The sequence below is a fragment of the Equus przewalskii genome, chromosome 27 (genome assembly GCF_037783145.1).
Source record: "Equus przewalskii isolate Varuska chromosome 27, EquPr2, whole genome shotgun sequence".
In the NCBI taxonomy this organism is placed as follows: domain Eukaryota; kingdom Metazoa; phylum Chordata; class Mammalia; order Perissodactyla; family Equidae; genus Equus; species Equus przewalskii.
Genome location: NC_091857.1, coordinates 38,087,708 through 38,107,595, shown reverse-complemented (window position 1 = coordinate 38,107,595; position 19,888 = coordinate 38,087,708). Strand labels below are relative to the sequence as shown.

At 53.3% G+C, this 19,888-nt stretch overlaps 1 protein-coding gene across 4 annotated transcripts in view; it reads right to left on the bottom strand.

Annotated features, from left to right (window-relative positions):
* Positions 1-19,888, bottom strand: part of PDE9A (phosphodiesterase 9A) — an 89,801-nt gene that overhangs the window by 47,357 nt on the left and 22,556 nt on the right. For 2 of the 4 annotated variants that reach the window (XM_070597873.1, XM_070597872.1), the window contains exons 2-4: positions 13,697-13,767; positions 12,328-12,405; positions 5,170-5,213 (exon numbers count right to left, since the gene is read on the bottom strand). In XM_070597873.1, coding sequence (XP_070453974.1) covers positions 5,170-5,213; positions 12,328-12,405; positions 13,697-13,767 — 193 coding nt within the window. The remainder of the gene's footprint in view (positions 1-5,169; positions 5,214-12,327; positions 12,406-13,696; positions 13,768-19,888) is intronic. The other 2 variants (XM_070597877.1, XM_070597875.1) reach the window with 1 other exon arrangement.

Below are 19,888 nucleotides of genomic sequence, written 5' to 3'. Positions count from 1 at the left end.
TAACCCTAATATACCTCGAAAAATCTCATTTCAATATGCATCATTCACATGAAAATTTGCAACAAATATTCAGAGCAGCATCATTTGCAACAGCCAAAAAGTGGAAACACCTAAACGTCCCTGAATACATAATGTGTGTGTGGCCCATCCACACGACGGAAGGTGGTTCAGCCATAAAGAGGAATGAAGTGCTGACACTTGCCACCAGAGAGAGGAGCCTTGAGAACATTTAAGTGAAGTGAAAGGAGCCAGACACAAAAGGCCTCATCTTCCATTATATGAAACATCCAGAACAGGCATTTCCATAGAGACAGAAAGCGGATTAGTGGTTGCCAGGGGATGGGGAGTGAAGGCAATGCGAGTAATGCTAATAGGTGTGGGTGACGGAACGTTCTGGAATTAGATGGTGGTGGTGGTTGCACAATAAAGTGAATATACTAAAAAGTGTTGAATTCGTATGCTTTGAAATGGTGGATTATTATGCCATAGGAATTATATTTCAATAAGAAAACATGAAATATAGACATTATTAATGAGATATTTCACATTCCTTTTTCCATACAAGGCCTTCAACATCTGGGTGCATTTTACATGTGCAGCAATCCCTGTTTGGCCTGTGGCTGGCCTTCGAGACATTTGGTCCCCTTCTGGTGGATCATGCATCCTGGGGGCAGCTCCAGGGTTCCCTCTCTGTCCCTGAGTCCCTTTCAGCTGCAGTGTTCTGTGGTGTGGAGACTTTAGCAAGCCACAACCCGACTGGAGTGTGACCTCCGTTTCCTAAGCTGTGGGGCACAGGCTCGGGGTTAGGTTTCTCTAAGAGACCCGGGAAGACCCAGTACACGTGGCGAGATACAGACGGGCCCTTCTGGCCTGGCCTCCCTGGGTCTTGAGGCATAAAGACCCCCATTAAACTAGTGAGGCAGCCAGACCCTCCCCAGAGGAGTGTGTGCTCTGGGGACTGGGCTGCTTGTCCCCAGTCGGAATTCTGGGCACTGTTCAGTGCACGCCAGATACCCCATCACTTCCCGTTGGCCAGCTGTCACCTTTGACTTGCAGAAACAGGAACGCAAGCTGTTGATGCTCCTGATGTGTGTTTATGGCTCACCTTTCATTGTCAATCTTTGGGAACAAAGCTGTTGGGTGCAGGAAGGCTTCAAGTCTCCCGAAATCTCTGCCTGGGCGACAGAACAGGAGAGTCATGCTCAGCTGGAGCCGGGTGGCCTGGGCGATGGTGTGTGGGCCTCCACAGAGCCTTCCCACAGGCTGGGCTGGACGAGTCTGCTAGAGATGGGCAGTGTGTTGTGCGATTAAAGACTCGGCCTGGTCGTAGGGAAGGGCAGGGAACGGAGAGGAACAGCAGTGCGTGCGTCCCTACGACAGGGTCCTATTTTCAGTTCTAAAGTTGAAAACCCTCCATGAGGTTAATTGTGACTCAGTGGCTTAACAGCCGTTGCCGCCTGGGCTCTGACTGGAACCATTAGCTGCTGCAGGTTCTCAGGGCTCGTGAAAGCGGACTCAGCCAGAAGCGCAGGTGGCCTGTGGTCAAAACAGAATGCTGGCCTCGACCAGCATGGCAGCACACAGCCTGAGCCCCACACTGCCTGTCATGCTGGGGGAGGCCAGGCCTCCTCCTCGGAGACCCTTTTCTCTCGGAGCTCTGATCCAGGTGAGGCCGTTACTCTAGTAGGCATCCCGCTGTTGGCTCCTGGTAGGAGAGGGCACATGGGCAGGCGCTTGATAACTGACCGGAGACCGAAAGAATCTATTTGATAATGTGGAAAACACTGTTGGAGTTTGAGCTGCTCAAATCAAATAAAAATGATGAATGGTTCGAGGGTTTTCAAAAGAATTGGCACTACTGTCATAAAAGGATGCATAAAACTTCATCCTGTGGTTTTTATAGTTGCTATCAACTTTATTTCATTTATAAAAGGGAAAAGCAGTCTATCTTGCATGATTGTCTCCCATGATGAGGCGAAGAGAACGTTTTTCTAAAAAGGCGTTTCTAAGCACACGACTTCCCTATTCACGGGGGTTGCCCTGGAGGAATGAGGCTGTCCCGATACCCTTCCCTGCGGGAGCTGCTTCCTGCTCGTGAGAACGGTGTACGCAGCTCCCAGCGGCACGTGGGCCGGGCCTGAAGCAGCCCAGCCCTCCTTCCCATGAAAACTCATGTTTTTCACAATGCTTTTCCCTTTACTGTCTTCTAATATTTGAGTAGCAAAACAGCATGCCTGGGGCATTTCTGCATTGCACAGCTCTGCCGGACTGTGAGGAGCATCTATTGAAACGTGTGACTCAGAGGATGAGTGAGCAGGGCGGGGACCCCAGGAAGGGCCAGGTCAAGGGGCCTTGCGGCTGCACGTGAGTCTGGACTCAGGCTCCCATTTCCTTTCCTGAGGCTCTTTTTCCTGCCATTGTGAGTGCGGGCTGTTGATCCAAGGGCGCATGGGGCTCCTTACAGGCCCGCACTCACGGCTGCACAGTCAGGACTGTGATGGAGCCTGAGCAGAGGCTGAGTGGCTCCGGGAAGGGCTGGGTGGGGACAGATGGGAGACGGAAGGTTATTTCCCCGGAGAGAGCTAAAAGAGTCAATGATTGCTAAGAACAAGTTCCAAAGGGAGATGACAGCACTCTGCTTTCTTACTGGTCTCAAGAAGGCTCAGGCCAGGGGGGTCTACCTGACACCATCTCTGTCCCAAAAATAAAAACCTGGGATCCCGGCGCATTGAAGAGAAGGGGACCTCACGCACCAGAGCCAGGACAGGTGATGTTCACCTGCACAGGAACACACACAGAGCAAGGGGAGGCCCGGCCCGCGCACGGTGCTCACGCTGCGGAGCAAACGAACCAAGTGCTGCCCGACAAGCACAGAAAGCTCCTACTATGTGCAAGGCCCTGGGCTGGGGTCAGGGAGGCGGGAGCCTGGCCCTGCTGAAATCCTCATGGAGGCCATGCCCTGTGCTGCTTTCAGTGCTGCTGGCCAGAGGCTTCAGAACCGGTGCCTGCCCCCTCCTTACACAGCGTGTGAAGCCTCGAGCTGAGCAGTTGTCTTCTGATCCCAGCACGTTTAGAAAAAACACTCCTATTGTTCCTCTGCTCAACACATCATCATGCTGACATCATGAGCTTAGGCTCAGCGCTGTATTAACATGACCCCTGAGCCTTGGCAGCGCCTGTTGTCATCAAACCTCTCTGTGGCTCCTAGGACCCCAGGTTTGGAATGGACTGCAGACGACCTTGGCTCAGCCATCTGCTGGGTGCCCTGAGAGGAGGTGGCCACCCAGCCCTTCACCCCAAGCCCGGTGTGAGGTGGACTCGGGCCTCAAGATTTTATTTTATATTTTTATTTTATTTTATTCTAATATCTACAATCAAGAGAACTGAATTAGGAGTTTTCATAAAGAGCTAGTGAAGCTTAAAAAAACTTTAAAGCAACTAGTGTTCATGTGTAAACTGAGAAGAATGAGAAACTGAGGCACACAAACATCAGTGCTTCCCTCACACACTGTCCAGCATGGGACAGGTGGCTTCAAAATTCTACTTTGTAGCCATCAATCTTACAAAAATTAAAATTAGACAAAGATTAAACTTTAAAAAGGAATATAAACCTTAACTTTTGACTAAGGCCATACACAAAAATTAACTCGAAATGGATCATAGACCTAAATGCAAAAGCTAAAATATAAAAGTTTTAGAAGAAAACTTCACAACTACGGGATCAACCAAGATTTCTTAGATAGAACACAAAAAGTACAAACCATAAAAAAAGCAAGATTGATAAATTGGGCCTAATCAAAATTCTAGTCATGAAGAGACACTGATAAGAATGTGAAAAGGCAAGGTGCAGATCAAGAGGAAATATGTATGATATATACCTGACAAAGGGTGTGAATCCCGGATAGATAAGGAACACTCACAACTCAGCGAGAGGGGAAGCAACCCACCACCACCACCAATAAACCAGAAAGGATTTGAAAAGATACTTCCTAAAAGAAGATTTATGAATGGCCAGTAAATACTTTAGAGACACTCACCATCATTAGTCAGCAGGGAAATATAAATTAAAGTCACAACGCTGTACCACTACACACCCATCAGAATGGTTAACATACAACGACGGACACCACAAGCACTGGTGAGAATGTGGAGCCACTGGAACACTCGTACCTTGTGCGTGGGAATGCACAATGGTGCCGCCATTTTGAAAAAAAATGATTGGCAGGTTTTTTTTTTTACAAAGTTAAACATATACTTAATCATGTGACCCAGCAATCCAAGAGAAATGAAAAATACATGTCCCCATAAATGCTTGTACTTGAATGCTCATAGCAGCCTTATTCCTAAAAGCCCCCAAATGGAAACAACCCAGACGTCCTTCAACACATGACTGGATAACAAATTGTGGTCCATCCACACCACGGAACTCTACTCACCAGTAAAAAGAAATGAACCACCGATACACACAACACACGGATGAGTCTCAAAAACATTAGGTTGAGACAAAAAAGAGTACACATTCTATGTATTTTTTTTTATAGGAAACTCTCAAAAAGACAAATTTAACCTAATCAGAAAGCAAGTCAGTTGCTGACAGAGACCAGGAGTCAAGGGAGGGGGCTGACGGGGAAAGGGCACAGAGAACTTTTCCAGGTGATATAAACGTTCTGTGTCTTGATTTTAGTGGCAGTAACAAAGGTGTATAAATTTTTCAAAGCTCATCAAAAATCATCAAAATATACAATTAAATGCGAGCATTTTATTATGCATAAATCATACATAAACAAAAGTGATAAAAAAAAATCCAAAAGGAAATGGGGTTTTAATAAAACACCGCTGACTATGTGAGGAATCCTAAGGGCTGGGTTACAAAGGCGGGCCCACCTTTGTGGCTCACCGTCTGAACGGGCAGGACAGGTGCTGGGCCCAGGAAGACAAGAGTGGAATGTCGCCCAGTGTCTGCTCAGTCCTCAGGGACAGGGTGCAGGGGGTCCCTGAGGACTGTCAACGGCAGAGTCTAAGACTGTCTCTGCAGTGGGATACGGCTTGACCTTCTGGAATAGTATCAGCCTTTAGATTCTAATGCTTAACTAAGACATATACAATCGTAGGAGCTGCCTGGAGCTTTTTTTTCCCCTTTTCATTTAAAAAATGATAGCAGGGCCTTACCAGAGAGTTGCTTGATGGCCACGGGTCTCACTTTGTAGGGCGTGCTGCAAAAGAGAAGACAGGTCCACTGTGAGATGCCGTCACAGATGTTCGCGACACGTCTGGTACGAGAGATAAGCACTTGGGGTGAATCAGAATTCAGGGGATTAGGTTTTTTTTTTGAAATCAGTTTCTTTGGATGTTCTGAGCTTCCTCATTCAGAATTCTAAATACTGTAAACACATAACTTAAAGGATGAAATTCCTCGATAATGTTCATATTTGCCCAATAAAACAAATTTTGTGATGAGTCCCACTACTGCTCGGGTGTCGAGTGCAGGTGGGATGGCAAAGACTCTGCCAGAATTGCCCATGTCATCCCGACACCTGACTGATGGACGGCGGCCCTCTCTCCTTCGCTTGTTTGAGCTCCTGGCAACTGTGTCTCCCAGGTGCACGAGAGGATGGTGTCAATGACTCAGTCGAAAACGCACTATCATGCCGGCAATGCCATCCCAGGAATCGTGAACCCAGAGGGGGCAGGGAAAGAATTCTGGCGATGCGTACGACAGACAAAAGGTTACTGTCGCGGATATATGAGGACCTCTGGCGAAAGAGGAGGAAAAGACAAGCCAATGGAAAACAGGCAAAGAGTAGGAACAGAGAAGAGCCGACAACAATAAAAAATTTTTAAAAGTCACCTCAAGAGAGATGCTGTATTTTTATCCAGCAGTTTAGTAAAATTCCAAAACCTGCTAAGAGGAATCTATGAGGACACAAGGCACCCGGGGCTTGGGAGCAGTGCTGGTGGGAGTATGGACGGCCACCTCCTTGGGAAGAGCAACCTAGCGACCCCGATTAAAATTTATAATACATCACGCTTTGTCTCAGCACATGAATTCAGGAACAAATGTGCCACATGAAGCATTAGTACACGGCAGAGACTTTCAGATGTCATTTGTTCATGCCATCATTCATTCATTCAATAGACTGTTTACCAAGCGCTCACTGCTATCAGGTACTGGTCATGTAAGAAGACAAAAATGCTCCTGCCCTCAGGAATTGACATTGCACCTTCAAGTCCATGTTGGAAGGATGTGTATTACTGAATTGCTTGAACAGCTAAGCACTAGAAATATTCCGGCCCCCTCCACTCAGGGGACGGATGACACCTTAACCGCCCCGGGGGAGCATCATTTTGGGGTTAAAGATGAAGATAAGTGTGCAAGTGTTGACCTGGAGGTATGCCCAGCACATCCCGTTAGCTAGACACGGCAGTTACAGAGTAACGGAGAGTGGGCTCAGTTCTGGGGAAAGAAACAAGAGAATTTGGAGGGATCCACACACACCAAACCAGTAACAGTGATCAATCGGGGCGACACCTGTGGTTTCACAGTCATAGCCAACAAGGAAGATTTTCACAATGAAAACACTGATGAAGTATAAAAATACAAACTGCGTGGCACTGCGGAGGGTGGGCACACAACTCCGTGGCGTCCAGTGTTCCTGCCTCACCCGTGAGGGATCCCTCCGGGCGTCACGCGTCAAGAGGTGAGTCCACACCTTCGCATCTCCCACTCGAGTTCCTGCTCCCGCTTAGGAAAAGGCCCTGCTTCACAGTCTTCCGCAAGCTGGTTATTTGGGACTCGGGGTTCATTTCTCTACAGAGACTGTCAAATGGTGTTCGGGTCCCGGCAGATCAGGTAACACCTTATTTAGAATCCAAGTGGGTTTGAAGCGTGGCCTGCTGTGTAGAGCAGGTGACCCACAGGTGGGTGTTGCCCTGAGTGGGTGGGCAGGGCCTGGCGAGGGTGGGCACTGAGTCAAGGTTGTTTTTAATGGCCTTATACTAATGCTAATGTGCCGAGCAGGGCAATTCCATCATCCCACTGGATTCTCCCAGCAACCCTCAGCCTCACCATCTCGCAGGTGTAAGAGCCTAGAGCTTAGGGAGGTCAAGGAATGAGCGCCGGAGCCTAGCTTTGAACCAGATGTGACCTGCAGCGTCCACACCCTGGGCCGTGTGTCAGTGCTGCCCAGAGCGAGAGGAGCGCAGTGCTGGTATGGGGAGGACGAGAAGAGAAGGGGCTCCAAGAGCTAAGGCGAGGTGGCAGTCACCTCCTTCCTCTCCTCTCTCCTCCTCCCTCGGTTTCTCCCCGCCTCTCTGTCTCCAGGCTGTAAGCACCACTGATGTTGGGGCAGCGGGTGGGGAAAGGGGAGCCCAGGGGCTTGCCCATCCTCCCCCCTACCCTCCCCTCCTCCTCCTTGGCCTTCAGCCCTTAAATCAGTGTTGGGGGGGAAGAGGTGGTGACAAGGTGCAGAAGGGGTACGGGAGGTGGACGAGGGTGGGATGGACAACAAAGTTGGCTCCACACAGGTGCGGTGGGCATGGAGAGATGGAGCAGGATGTCCCTGTAGCTTTCCCATGTCAGAGGCGCTGAGGACAGATGCCCTGTGGACAGGACTCAGGGATGGCTTATGAGGAAACCCTTCCATGGCCACACGCATCCTGGGATTTCCTGTCAATCGGAACAGAGCCTCAGTTCTCCCTAAAAGCCTGTTTGAGCCTGAAAAAGTGCACAGAGGATAACCTCTCCCAGAGTCCACCGAGCTGGGGGTGGGAACCCCTGGGTCAGTAACTGGAGCACAGCGGACGCGGGACTGGACGTGGAGACTGAAAGCTCCGGGCACTTGCAGGAACCTTGCAGGCTCGTGGGCCAAACATCCTGGGTTGAGTTTCTTGGCCCCTCAAGATTACTCTTGGCTCCTCGCTCCTTAATCCTCTTGATTCCCAATGACAGCAACGTTCTCAGAAGCACTTACATGGCTTCCATGATTGAATCAGCTCCTGGTTCGGTCTAAATTGAGTTGCATTGTCGTCGTTCTCTTCCCCAACAACAAAATTGACATAAACCACCCTCTCTTCAAAGGAGATAAACTTGCCTTGAACTTTTATTGTATTTGTGTTTTTTCAAAATGTCACTGCCTGGCTCTAAAACCTCTTCTCAAGCACGTTTAGTGAGAGAAGGAGCCGGGAGCCAGGCTGGAATCCGGGAGGCCTTTGGAGCCGGGGGAGCGGCCGCACGTGCCATCCTCAGGGGTGCACAGCCGTTTCATCCTGGAGGGAGCTACGCGTGAGGCTAAAACCGTAAATGAAAGGCGTGTGTGTCTGTCACACACGTGCTGTGTCATTCTGCCCTCTCCACATGCCCTGCCAGACGCCCCATCTCTTCCTCACACTCTTTAAGCATCTGTTTCTCTCCTTCGGCGAGGACTGGTAGTGGTGGAAATGGATGGGGTAGAGCTGTCAAGAAGTGACACCTCCATTGGCTGGACACTGTGGTATCCAGAATGTCCCCCTGTCCGGAAAGGAGCACTTGGACCACATAGCTCAGGGTCCCTCGGAGCGTCATCTGAATGAGTCGGGATGTGTGTCTATGTACAGTTGTTGGCCATTAGGAGTCGAGACGGCTTGGTGGTCAGTCATCTTTCCGACCAGCTCCCTGTTAGATTCGAGTCCCTCTGACTTATGTATATAAGTCTCAGGTGATTTAAAATGCTGAACTGAATGCTCCCTGATACGACAGAAAAGCCAGGAGGCCTGGGAAAGGTTAGGGGACCCAGTGGATTCCTGCCGTGGGGTCCGCAAGGAGGGTGGGAATTCAGCCAGGGCAGAGGCGGGAAGTGACGGGGTGTTTGTGGATGGAGAGTGACACATTGGCTGCTGTGGGGACTCATGCAGGTCAGCCGACCTGGCGGCCAGTGTTTTAAGGTGGATTGGGGCCAGACGTTCCAGATGGAGGAGTCTGGATGATGTCCTACGGCTGATGGGCCACTGGAGAACGCCGTGCTGGGGAGCGACAGGAGGAAAGCTGTGTTTGAGGCTGATTTTTCTGGAAGGCGGATGGGACTCGACTGAGGGGTGTCCAGAGGCACAAACCAGGGGTCTGAGCACCGGGAAGCCCAGACGTGAGATAAGACAGTCTAAACTCGGGGTCGGCTGAGGTTCTCTAAGGAAGGCATTAAGGCAAGAAGGAGACTCCGAAGGTCATGGTATTTGGTTTGAAATGAGGGGCAGGGAAGGAGCCAAAGAGTTGAGGCATAAGAGATGGGGCAGCTGGGACCCCCACTTCCGAACAGTATCCAGGCGGTCACAGTTAAGAGCCCCTGGAATTTGGAGAAGAGATCACGAAAGTCCCCCCGGGAGCGGGGAACCGGGAACACTCTCAGCACCGGCGGACGCACCAGCACCTGCCGGCTGGCCCCTCCCACGAGGTGTTCCTGAGTCTGAGGCTGGGGAGACAAGGAGGTGACCAGTCCATGCAGGATGGCTGCAAGGTCTTCAGAAGTGCAGGGAGCTAGAGAGGCAACCTGAGCAACTGCACCGTCGACTTGGCAATTTGCTAGGAAGAAGCTAGATTTATCCGGGATTGTCCAAGAAGAGAACACCCTGTGCTGGGGAGATGTGACTTTCTGGTCACTGGAGGGCTGAGCACCAACCTGGGTCAAGAGTCGTTTCTTAGCTTTTCCGCACTTTGCATCACCGGTTCTCACCTGGGCTGGGATTCGAGTCACTTGGGGAGCTTTAAAAAATTCGCATTTAATTGGTCCTAGGAGGAGTCTGGGCATCAGTGACTTCTTGAAGATCCTTGATGGTTGTAATCTGCAGCCAGGGCTGGAAGTCACTGGTTTAGCTGGACTTGTTTCTACTGCGCACGTTTAGAACGGATGGGACCCCCAAAGGCAGTCGAGACACAGAGCTGATGGGAGGCCTCACTACGGGTGAGACAGGATTGAAATGAAGGGGGGCCGAGAGCACCCACATTTCACAAGGCTGAGACACAGATGGGGGAGAAGCCCGCGGAGGAGGCAGTTCCAAAATGCCAAAGGTCCCCCACCTCCAATGCAGGGAGAAGGCAAAGGGGCTGAAGCGGAGAAAAAGCCCAGTGGTCAGCACAGTGATTCTGAAGGCGTCCTGACCACCGTCAGCATCGTCACCTGGAACCTGCAGAAGCGCCAGTTCTGGGGCCCCACCCAGACCTCTCCAATCAGAAACGGAGGAGGGGGGAGAGGGAGGGAGGAGGGGCGCTCTGCTTCAACAAGGCCCCCCAGCTGGTGGTGCTGATGGCCCGCTGGTTCGGGAGGTTGGTGACCTTTGAGTGCACAACTGGCAACTCTGTGAAGGGAAAATGGTAGAGACCCATGTAAACCAGGGTTCTCAACCTGGCCACCACGGACATTTGGGGCGGAGAAGTCTCTGGGGAGGGGCCGTCCTGTGCACCATAGGACGGGGAGCAGCAGCCCTGGGCTCTGCCTACCAGATGCCAGGAGCACTCCCCTCCCTCGTTTGTGACAACCTGTCTCCAGACCCTGCCATTGTCCCCTGGGGGACAAAACTGCCCCCAGCTGAGAAGCGCTGGCACAGAATGAAGTACCAAACCAGATATGATGGGTGACAAAGTATGAATCGACAAGCTACACAGACAGACTGCTTCAATTCAGGAAAAGCTTAGTTTCCTCAGTCAGAGACGAGCGTGCCCTGACAAGGCACTGGCGTTAATGAAATTTCCCCTCTGACAAGATCATTTCAGTCTTGCGGACGTCAGGGTGACAGTTCACTCGGTGACTTTCCTCTGACGGAGCTCGCGATGAGATTTACAAGAATCTCATTGGAGTCTTTGGGGAGCCAATTAGCACGGCTCCTTCCGGGAGCCTGGCGCCGGTGATCAGAGCGAAAGCGCGCAGGGGCATGATGGAGGGAATTCTTCAGGGAGACGGATGGGCACAGCGGGAGAGGGCGGCCTGGCCAAAGCATGCAGGTGCACGGTGAGGGGCGGGTGGGCGGGCGGGCGCAGGCCACTGAGCACAGGGACAGCGGTGGCTGCTAAGACTTTCCAGGAATTTGTGCCTCCCACAGGGTTTCTTATTTGATTGGCTCCCTGCAGCAAAGCCTTAGCTGTCCTCAAGAGGGTTTTTGCCCCTGCCCAGGGCCAGGGAATCCTGCACCTGCTCGGGGTGGATGGCTGACAGGCTGGCTTCTAGGAGCAGGAGGAAGAAAAGCAGGTGCCCCACCCCTGGGTGCTCTCGTGTGCACACCTCGGGTGGGGGGAACCTCCAGTGGAGGTCCTAGGCCACCGCATCACATGGAGCCCCAAGATTTCCAAGCTGTCATGAAGCAGCCATGGGCCTCCAGTTGCTGGGGCACGCGAGGCCTGCCTGGTGCAAACTTTCTCCTGCAGGCTCAGCCCGGCTGGCGTGCTTCAGTCGGGCGGGGCATCCCAATGACCAGACTAACACACGTCCCTCGGAGGGGACATCCAGTGAGGAGCAGGTGTGACAGGCAGGGGTCCTGAGGGCACCCCCGTGCCCAACCAGGCTCTTGCACCCCGGCCTTGCAGGATACCCAGTTTAAATTCTGCCTCGCCCAGCCAGGCGAATATAAGCGCAAATATAGGGCACAAATAGGAGGGAGGCCCCCAGGGACTTGCCAGGCCGCTAGGTGTAGGGCCGGTCACCGGTTGGAAGGGCCCCGGCTCAGAGGCCTTGTCCTTCTTCAGGCCACACATGGCCGCTTTGCCAATTTACATATGCGCACAAACACCTCTACTACCTGCAGATTTACTTTCCAGGCCTCCCCTCGTTCCCGCTCCTCCGCCGCCGCAGGCTACCTCCCCGCTCCTGTGCAGAGTGGTCTGGTGGTCCCACAGGAAGCACGTGGTCCTCCCAGGACTGGCCCCAGTGGGTAAATGAGACATGTCCCCCAGGTGTTCTGGTCAGGAAATCTCCTGCAGCCCTCCCAGAGGTGGACAGCAGGGCGGTTAATGCAGGGGTCCTAGGACCTGGCTCTGCTACTTGTCACTCAGCCTCTCATGCCTCAGTTTCCCCATCTCTACAACGGTAATAACGACAGCACCTCTTCAGAGGGCTCTTGTCGAGAACTGAATGTGGAGTCCTCAGAAAGGTTCCTTGCTTTCTGGAAAGTGACTGGTCCTGCACAGGAACAAGCCAAATTAAGCCTCTTCACATGCCCTCCCATCCCGACCCTCCCATCTTCGGTTTAAATTCAGATTTTCCTACAGCAGTAAATGAACAAAACAACCACCAAGAGCCTCCCACGTGTGCAGGGAAGTGCCAGAGACCCCACGAGAGCAAGGAGCTGACGAAGCCGCCAGCCGCTTACCGTTCTGAATTTGCGGGCATGGTGGGGTCGATGGAGACCATGGCGTCGTCCGTGGTCAGGAGGGAGATGGTCGTGTTCCTGAAAGACACGCCGAGTCAGTGTTCTCACCCGTGGCATTCCCACCCTGGGGCGCACCCTGGAATTGGGGCCTCACACGAGATGGGAGCCCGCAAGCACAAGCACACGAGTACCAGGGACGGGCCCACCCAAAGGGCCGAGAGGCGCTGTCCTCAAGACATGACATTCCATTTGTAAATGAGGTGACACGGCCGTGGCTCATTCTACATGCACTGTTGATTTTAAAGTAATTAAAAATGGGACTTGGAGAAAGTCTAATTTACTGAGTTGAGAGATCAAAAATAATGGGTAAAATAGAAAGGAACATTTGTATCGGCCAAGGATAACTTTTGCCTTCCTATGTCCAGTCCCTTTGGGAATCCACTCAACAGGCATAAATCTCTCCCACGACACAGTCTTTGGTGGGTGAGTTGAGCTCCCTCAGCCTCCCGTCTCCGGGGGCCTCTTAGCGGTGTGATCTTGACCACCTTACTTAAGCTCTCTGGTCTTCTGCTGTGTATTTTTAAAATCTGAGCAATGGGAGTGACCTGGAATCACAGGGTTACTATAAAGAATAACTCACGTACACTTCTTAGCACAGGGCTTGATATACGGTGCCAAAAGATGCCCCAAACTACGGGCTGTTTTGCTGCTACAAACTGCCATTTGCCGTCATGTCAGGATTTTCGCACCTGTCTGTCGACTGCTATTGTCCTCATCGCTCGCCTGCCCGACTGGATCCTAACCTCACGGTTAACCGCCACGCCAAAGCCACTCCTGGTCACTCTAGATAATCGGAAAGTTAGGATAGAAGACCCACGTGCTCAAACAAACTGTTGGTTTGGGAAAATAACTCTTCTGGAATTCTGAGGATCCCATAAGGTAGGTTACGGGTCAACGCATTTCTGAAGTGAGTCTTTTCCTAAACGTTGATCTGGGACGACCCCTCCTGAGGTAGAAAAGGCACCTGCTGGGTTTTTGGGGCTGGGGAGGGGGGCAAAGCCAGACACACCCACCCCCCCTTAACCTTCCTCCAAAAGCAAATGAATAAATGAAAGGAAAAAACCCTCTTATAATGGTAGTTTCTGCCTGCTTCTGCCCAATGGTCACCTCTGTGTAGACACAGCTGGGGTGGCCGGGGTCAAAACCCCCAGACTTGACGCCCACGTGCAAGGCGAGCCCACTGGCTCTGCCTCACCTCTCATCCCTCATACTGGGCGACCGCCCTTCCTGGGGACCTTCCTGTCAAGGTGAACTAAAGGTGTGGAGCAGAATGGCGTCCTTCTAGCAGGGACGGTTCTGGCTCACTCACCGAGGCAGGCCGGTGGCGATGCAGAACAGGTCCATGATGTCGCTGGAGTTGCAGTACTTGCTGAAGACCACCTACAAAGCAGAAGCAAGGGGGCGTGAGGCGTGGGCGGGAGCGGGGCCGCTGCTTCCACCGTGAGGCCCGATTCCATGCGCTTTCCCTCTGGTCCCAACCTGCAGGTTTCTTTTAAAAGGAGAAAATACAACCGTGGACACTGGAATGTTACACGTCCGTCCTTCCATGTAGTCCATCCATCCAGGTCGCAAAAAATTCTTTCTTTTGTTCACTGGAAAGCGTTGTGAAAAACAGAACCATCACCTATGTAAACGCACCTGCTGCCACACGCCCATCATTAGTGATGTGTGACACACCGACTGACAACCCTGGCTTAATGACATCGCATCATCACAGGGGGTGTCCAATGACCTCGTGGGGACCATTAGATAAAAAAAAATTTTAAGGCTGTTAGCTTAAAAAAAAATTGTGGGGCCGGCCCCATGGCTGAGCGGTTAAGTTCGTGCGCTCTGCTTCGGCAGTCCAGGGTTTCGCCACTTCAAATCCTGGGCACGGACATGGCACCACTCATCAGGCCATGCTGAGGTGGCATCCCACGTGCCACAACTAGAAGGACGCATGACTAAAAATACACAACTATGTACCAAGGGGCTTTGGGAGAAAAAGGAAAAATAATAATCTTAAAAAGAAAATTGTCTTTTAGGATTTGAGGCTGAGGTTGTACGACTAAATCAGACAGAGAAATAATGAGAACAGATCTGGCGTGACCTGCTGTCCTCCACAGTAAAGCCAGTCATGCAGGAGGTACAGCGCCCATTGCCCCGGCTGGACAGGAGAGACAGGCATTTGCATCAGCATCTTTCGTCCAAGGGGTCCCGACTGTGAGTCTCGACTCAGGAATCCCTCCCTGGAAGGGGCTTCAAGTACAGCGAGGGCTGACGTTCTCCAAGGCTGGACAGCGCCTGGGACAGTCCATGCCAAGGCCCCCCATTTCCTCACGATAGATGTTTTCCTTCTAAACTTCCCTGGTGAAGAGCTGTGCTGGCCCCCTGTGCCTGTCAGCTCTGGGCCCTGGCCGTGGGTGAGAAGCAGGCCTGAGCAGCGTGGTTATTTCTCAGCGCCCGGAGCCCCGTTTTTTCAGCAAAGACCAGTGTGCCTCTTCCTTCACTGGAAACGGTGAAATACAGAAGCAGCGTTTTCCCCCATAAACTCTGTCTCTCTGTGACTAACCCCACTTCCTGTGTGCTGCTGGCCTGGCAACGCTGACACAAAGCCAGCACGGCTTTCCCAGGCCTTGCTGTCTCTCCCCGTGGCATCTGCACCCTCGGTGATGACGCCATTGGTCTGCACTGTCCACCCTGCGGCCGCCATCCTGTCTCTGCCCTACCCCCGCCGTTCTCTCCAGCCCACGGGCACCCCTCCCCGGCAGCCCCCACCCCGTGCCACTGCTCTAAGCTCCCCTTCCATCACGTCCTCCTCCCCTCTCCTTATTCCCAGCCATCAGGACGCACTGCCAGCTCCTCTGCAGCCTCCCGACCCCACTGCTGGAGGGGTCTTGCCTTCATCTGACTGTGTGTCGGGCCTGTATTTTCACGACGGCGCATCCCCAGCGGCCCCCAGCACGGGCCTTGAGCCATATTTATGCCCCGGCTTTTCCGGCTGTGCCGTGGGGCTGTGGTGTGGGAGAGCCATGGCCGGGGACCTGGCCATCATCCGCTGACACACGGGGGCATCCTGAACCCTCGGGAGTCCGTTTCCATGTGGTGCATGGTGACTTTGTGGGTTTACTCCCGACGCCGTAAAAGGCAGGGGTGGGCTGAGTGGCAGGCACGGGGGCTGTGTCTTTGACACTCTTGGTCCGCCCGGAGACTTCCAGAGAAGGGCCTGGTGGCTCCCAGGTACGACCAGACACTCATAAGGAGCTGAGAGTGACCACAGGGGGTCGGTGCTGACACAGCCCTCCCCAGGGGACTGACCTGGAACCCGGCTCTCAGGCTCCCAGCCTTCCAGGTGGGAAGAAAGGCCAGAGGTCTTGGAATATTCTGGGGACCTTGACAAGAAAGGAGTTCCCCCAAAGCGCTAAGCACTGCAGTGAAATCTGGAGGAGACAGTTACGTGCTCGCCTTCCCGCCCTCGGGATAGCAGATAACAGCAGCCTTGCAAAGTCCAATTAGGGAGTCTCCCGGCGAGGCAGACTCCGGAGGACCCATTTGGTACAAGGACACTCTCGCTGCCCCTCTGCAAATTATCCATCCAAACTGAGGCGGCCGGCCTTACTCTGTGATCCGGAATCACCTTTCTTTGAGACTGCTTTTGACAACTGTAAGAGAGGCTGTAAGGAAGTCTGGAACAAGCAGAAAAGAGTGCCTTGGGTGTCTCCAATAGGAAATTACGCTGCGGCCATCGGTGTATCCATTTCAACGTTCCTTTATGTGTGTAAATGTACGGTTCTTTGATTTCTCTCTCCAACTGGTGGTAACACCTTACCTGTGCCCTTGTTCAACTAACGAGTTAGGTAGAAATCTTTGACGCGTGGTCACTTTATATCCATGTGAGACCCACGCTTTTGCCTTATTTCCGTAGTTAGTAAGGCTTTAGCACGGTCAAAGCAGATGCGGAGCTGGGGTGAAGGAGCCGTGCGCCCCGACCTCGGGAGAGCCGGGACAGAGGTGTTCTTTGTGGTGGTCAGGAGAAGCTCCCCGGATCCGGTTTCCTGGCTGTGGGAAACCAGCCACGCCGGACACAAACGCTTGGTTGGCCAAGAAGACAGACCCCAGGCAGCCCTGTCAGGAGGGCACAAGGCTTTCTGTTCACACGTGGAATCATTTTGCAAATCCTTTATCCAGAAACAAGGAGCGCAAAAAAAAAAAGGGGGGGGGTGGTAAAATGAAATTCAAAAACGAGATGTGGAGGCAGCAAGATTAATGGAGAAATGAAGATCGATGTTTCCATGCAACTGGAGGCAGAGCGGGGTGGGAGTTTGTGAGCAAGCACAGCAGATCCCCCCAAACTCAGGCGGTTTGACTGGCAGCACCGTGATATTAAAACGAGACAAGAGAAACAAATGAGAACTCGGAGGGCCCCTCGTCTGCCGGATATTGCCCTTTCCTCATATTCAGCTGGGGCCTGAGAATGGCAGCGGGAACCTGGGCGTCTGGAAGCTCCTACTGCCTGCAGAACAGAAAGACTGATGTTCACTGAGCGCGAACCACAAGCCAAGCCTCGTTCTAGGGGACCTCCACAAGGACACCGAGGCGCACAGCGCCGTGTGGGGCTCCCATGGGCCCAGCCAGTGGGTGGCACGTCAGGATCGCATCCCAGGCCATGGCCGTCCAGGCCGTCTGACGGCAACAGCTACGACTCCCAGGCCTCTGTGTGCACGGTCTTCAAACCAGCCTCCTCTTAGGGACAGGGTCAGGGAAAGAGTGGCACTTCCTGGAATTGGGAGCCCAGGCTTGTCCCTGCCAGTTCCTCCTTTTGTCCACTGGCTTCTCCCTCACACACCCCTAGTCCTCATGGGCAAGACCACAACTAACTATTTGGAAGCCTCAATTTACCATTCCGTGAATGGGGTTGACCACATCAGCTCCACCTGCCTCTTGGGGCCGTGATGAGCCACGTGTGAGGGAACATGTTTGAAAGGAATCATCCAGAACACTGTTGCTTTAACACGGAACTCAATTTCAAACCATCTCAGTTGCCCATGAATCTCGTGGTTCCCTCTGGCTTTAAATTCCTGTGATTCTGCAGGCTCCGATGGGCTCCAAGTGGCTTAAACGCACCCAAAAGACTTTCTGCCACTTTTTTTTCGGCATTCAATTTTATTTTAGTAGGACTTAAATTTACAGACGGCAGGATTTCCAGAGCTTAAAGAAAGAAGGTCTAATTCAGCTCCTGTGTTCCCACTGCTTCTTGGGGAGGGAGCTACCCTCGACCCCTGAAAGGCAGGAATGGGGGCCCCGGGAGACCCCAAGCTGTGCACTCACAGCAGGATGGTCCCGCTGCTTTGCTGGGATTGATTGACAGTCAGTGAATATGGGGAAGAGAGACAAGTATCCCGGAGCACACGCAGGTTGACGAGACCTTCTGGCTCGGCTCACAGTTGGGACCATCAGCCCTGACCCCCTCCTGTTGGGAGGCCCCAGGAAGTGGGACCCAGGGCTGTGGTCAGGGCTGTACCCTTCCAGCCAGGTTGGTTGGGTGGGGACATTTCGAACAGACACCCTCTAGGACTGTCCTCACAGGTGGGGATTTATGAGCGAGACCCAGGGGACTGCAGAGGTCAACCCACATTCATCGCAGCACGGGGTGCCTCCACCACCTGGCCGTCAGCGTGTGCTCCTTAGAGCCCTGGACAGGCATCCCTGGCTCCTGGTGACCCTGCCCCATCCCCAATACCCGACCTCTGACTGTCTGGCCAGTAATCACCCTTCCTCAGGAGAACTTTTACTAAGCAATTCTTAGCTGGTGGCCGTTAGGGTAAGCACAGGGTCACTGGAAGTCATGCTGGACTGACCACACTGGGTCACCCCCGAGATGAATAAGGAGGAGGGACAAGAGGGAGGCGTTGATCACAGAGGGCAGAGGGAGAGGAGCAGAGAGGGGGAGAGCCCAAGACCGCCCAGGCTTCCCGGTATCCCAGATTCTGGGGCTTCTTCCCAGCATCCTTACAGCAGCTTCTGGGTGAGCCCCCTCCCCACAACCACCGACCCCCATGCAAACCCAGGCCTTCTTGGATTGCATGAGAATGATTCTGTTTCTTGGCATCAGAAGTGCCTGGACCAATACACTTAGAAAAACAGGGCTGGTGACTGTGGAGCAGATGGCCAGAGGGCTGCCACGTCCAGGTGGCCTCCGGTTAAAGAAACAGGACGGGGCAGTTTCTCAAAGACAGGGACTGGCTTCTTCTCCACTCTGAGTCCAGAGGCCTCTTCCAGGGATGAGATTCTACTGATAAAACGCCCAGGGTTCTGTTTTCCTTTCTCCCCCTGGACACCGCATTCAGAGGCTCAGCGAGACGAGGATGCAGAAAGCGGCCCTTTGAGTTCCCATTTTCCAGCCACACATTGTGCTGTTTTCACGCCAAAGGGCAGCAGGACAGATGGGGTCTCCAGCCGCCACGGCAGCTCCAGATAATTGAGTTCCCCGATAGGAGGTCAGGCGGATGACGAATTGATCATCACTGAACTCCAGCTCCTGGAGGGCGCGCCGTGATCCTCCTGTAAATCCAAAGCCAGAATACAAGGGCTCCCCAGCTCCTTGGAGGGCTTCCAACCAGGACCTTCCACCAGGAAACATAGCTGGTATTTCAGCATGAGATGCACAGTGAGGGTGCAGAGGGGTATCGTGAGGGGAGAGGAGACCGAGTGAACAAGGAGCCCCCGAGATGCCCTGCAGTGGAAACAGGACTTTGATGGTGGGGGCACCAAATGGGTAACAGGACACGGCCCGGTGCCAGCAATGACGTGGGGCAGAGCGGGAGCTCCAGGCTCCAGAGAGACCAACAGAGGTGACGAGGTGTTCACCCCCAGTCGGGGGCAGCTCCTCCTCTACTGGACCTTTTCCGGAAGGTTCTTCCACCTACTGAGTGGGCCCTGGCATCAGGGCTTCCTCATGCTCTGCGCATGAGAAGATGCTAGGGCTCCTCTGTGTCCACCTCCCGATGGAGGCTGCAAGCTCCTAGCCCGGACCACAGAGGTCCAGGTGGCGGCTCTCCCGGCTGTCTGCACTGCATTTCCGTGAATCTTAAAGGCGCAGTGTTAAGCCCGTGGGCCCCGCCTTCCAGTTTGGAGGGACTGGGCCAGGGAGATACCTCTGGTGACCAGTCCTGCAATTCAGCAGCAGATGCACCACGGAGGAAGCTGCTGGACTGTGACATGCACAAGTTCTATGCAGCTCAGGCTCCAACCGGGGCCCCCGGGAGGGAAGGGGCTGGTGGGTGCCACTGCCCTGGTAGCACCCTGACTCCACTCCCAGCCTTTGCCTGTGGTCCCTGACCGTGGAACAAGGCAGGCCCGGCACCTGCTTTCACGTCCACTCCACAGACGGTCCCAGCTGCCACACCAGTCTGTTTTCAGACGTGGAGGCTGAGTTTGTTCTGGCGTGCCCGGAACCTGGGGCAGGCCGGCCCGGGGCGGATGCTCGGGAAACGCTGGCTGCACAGCAGCTGCTTCGGTCCAT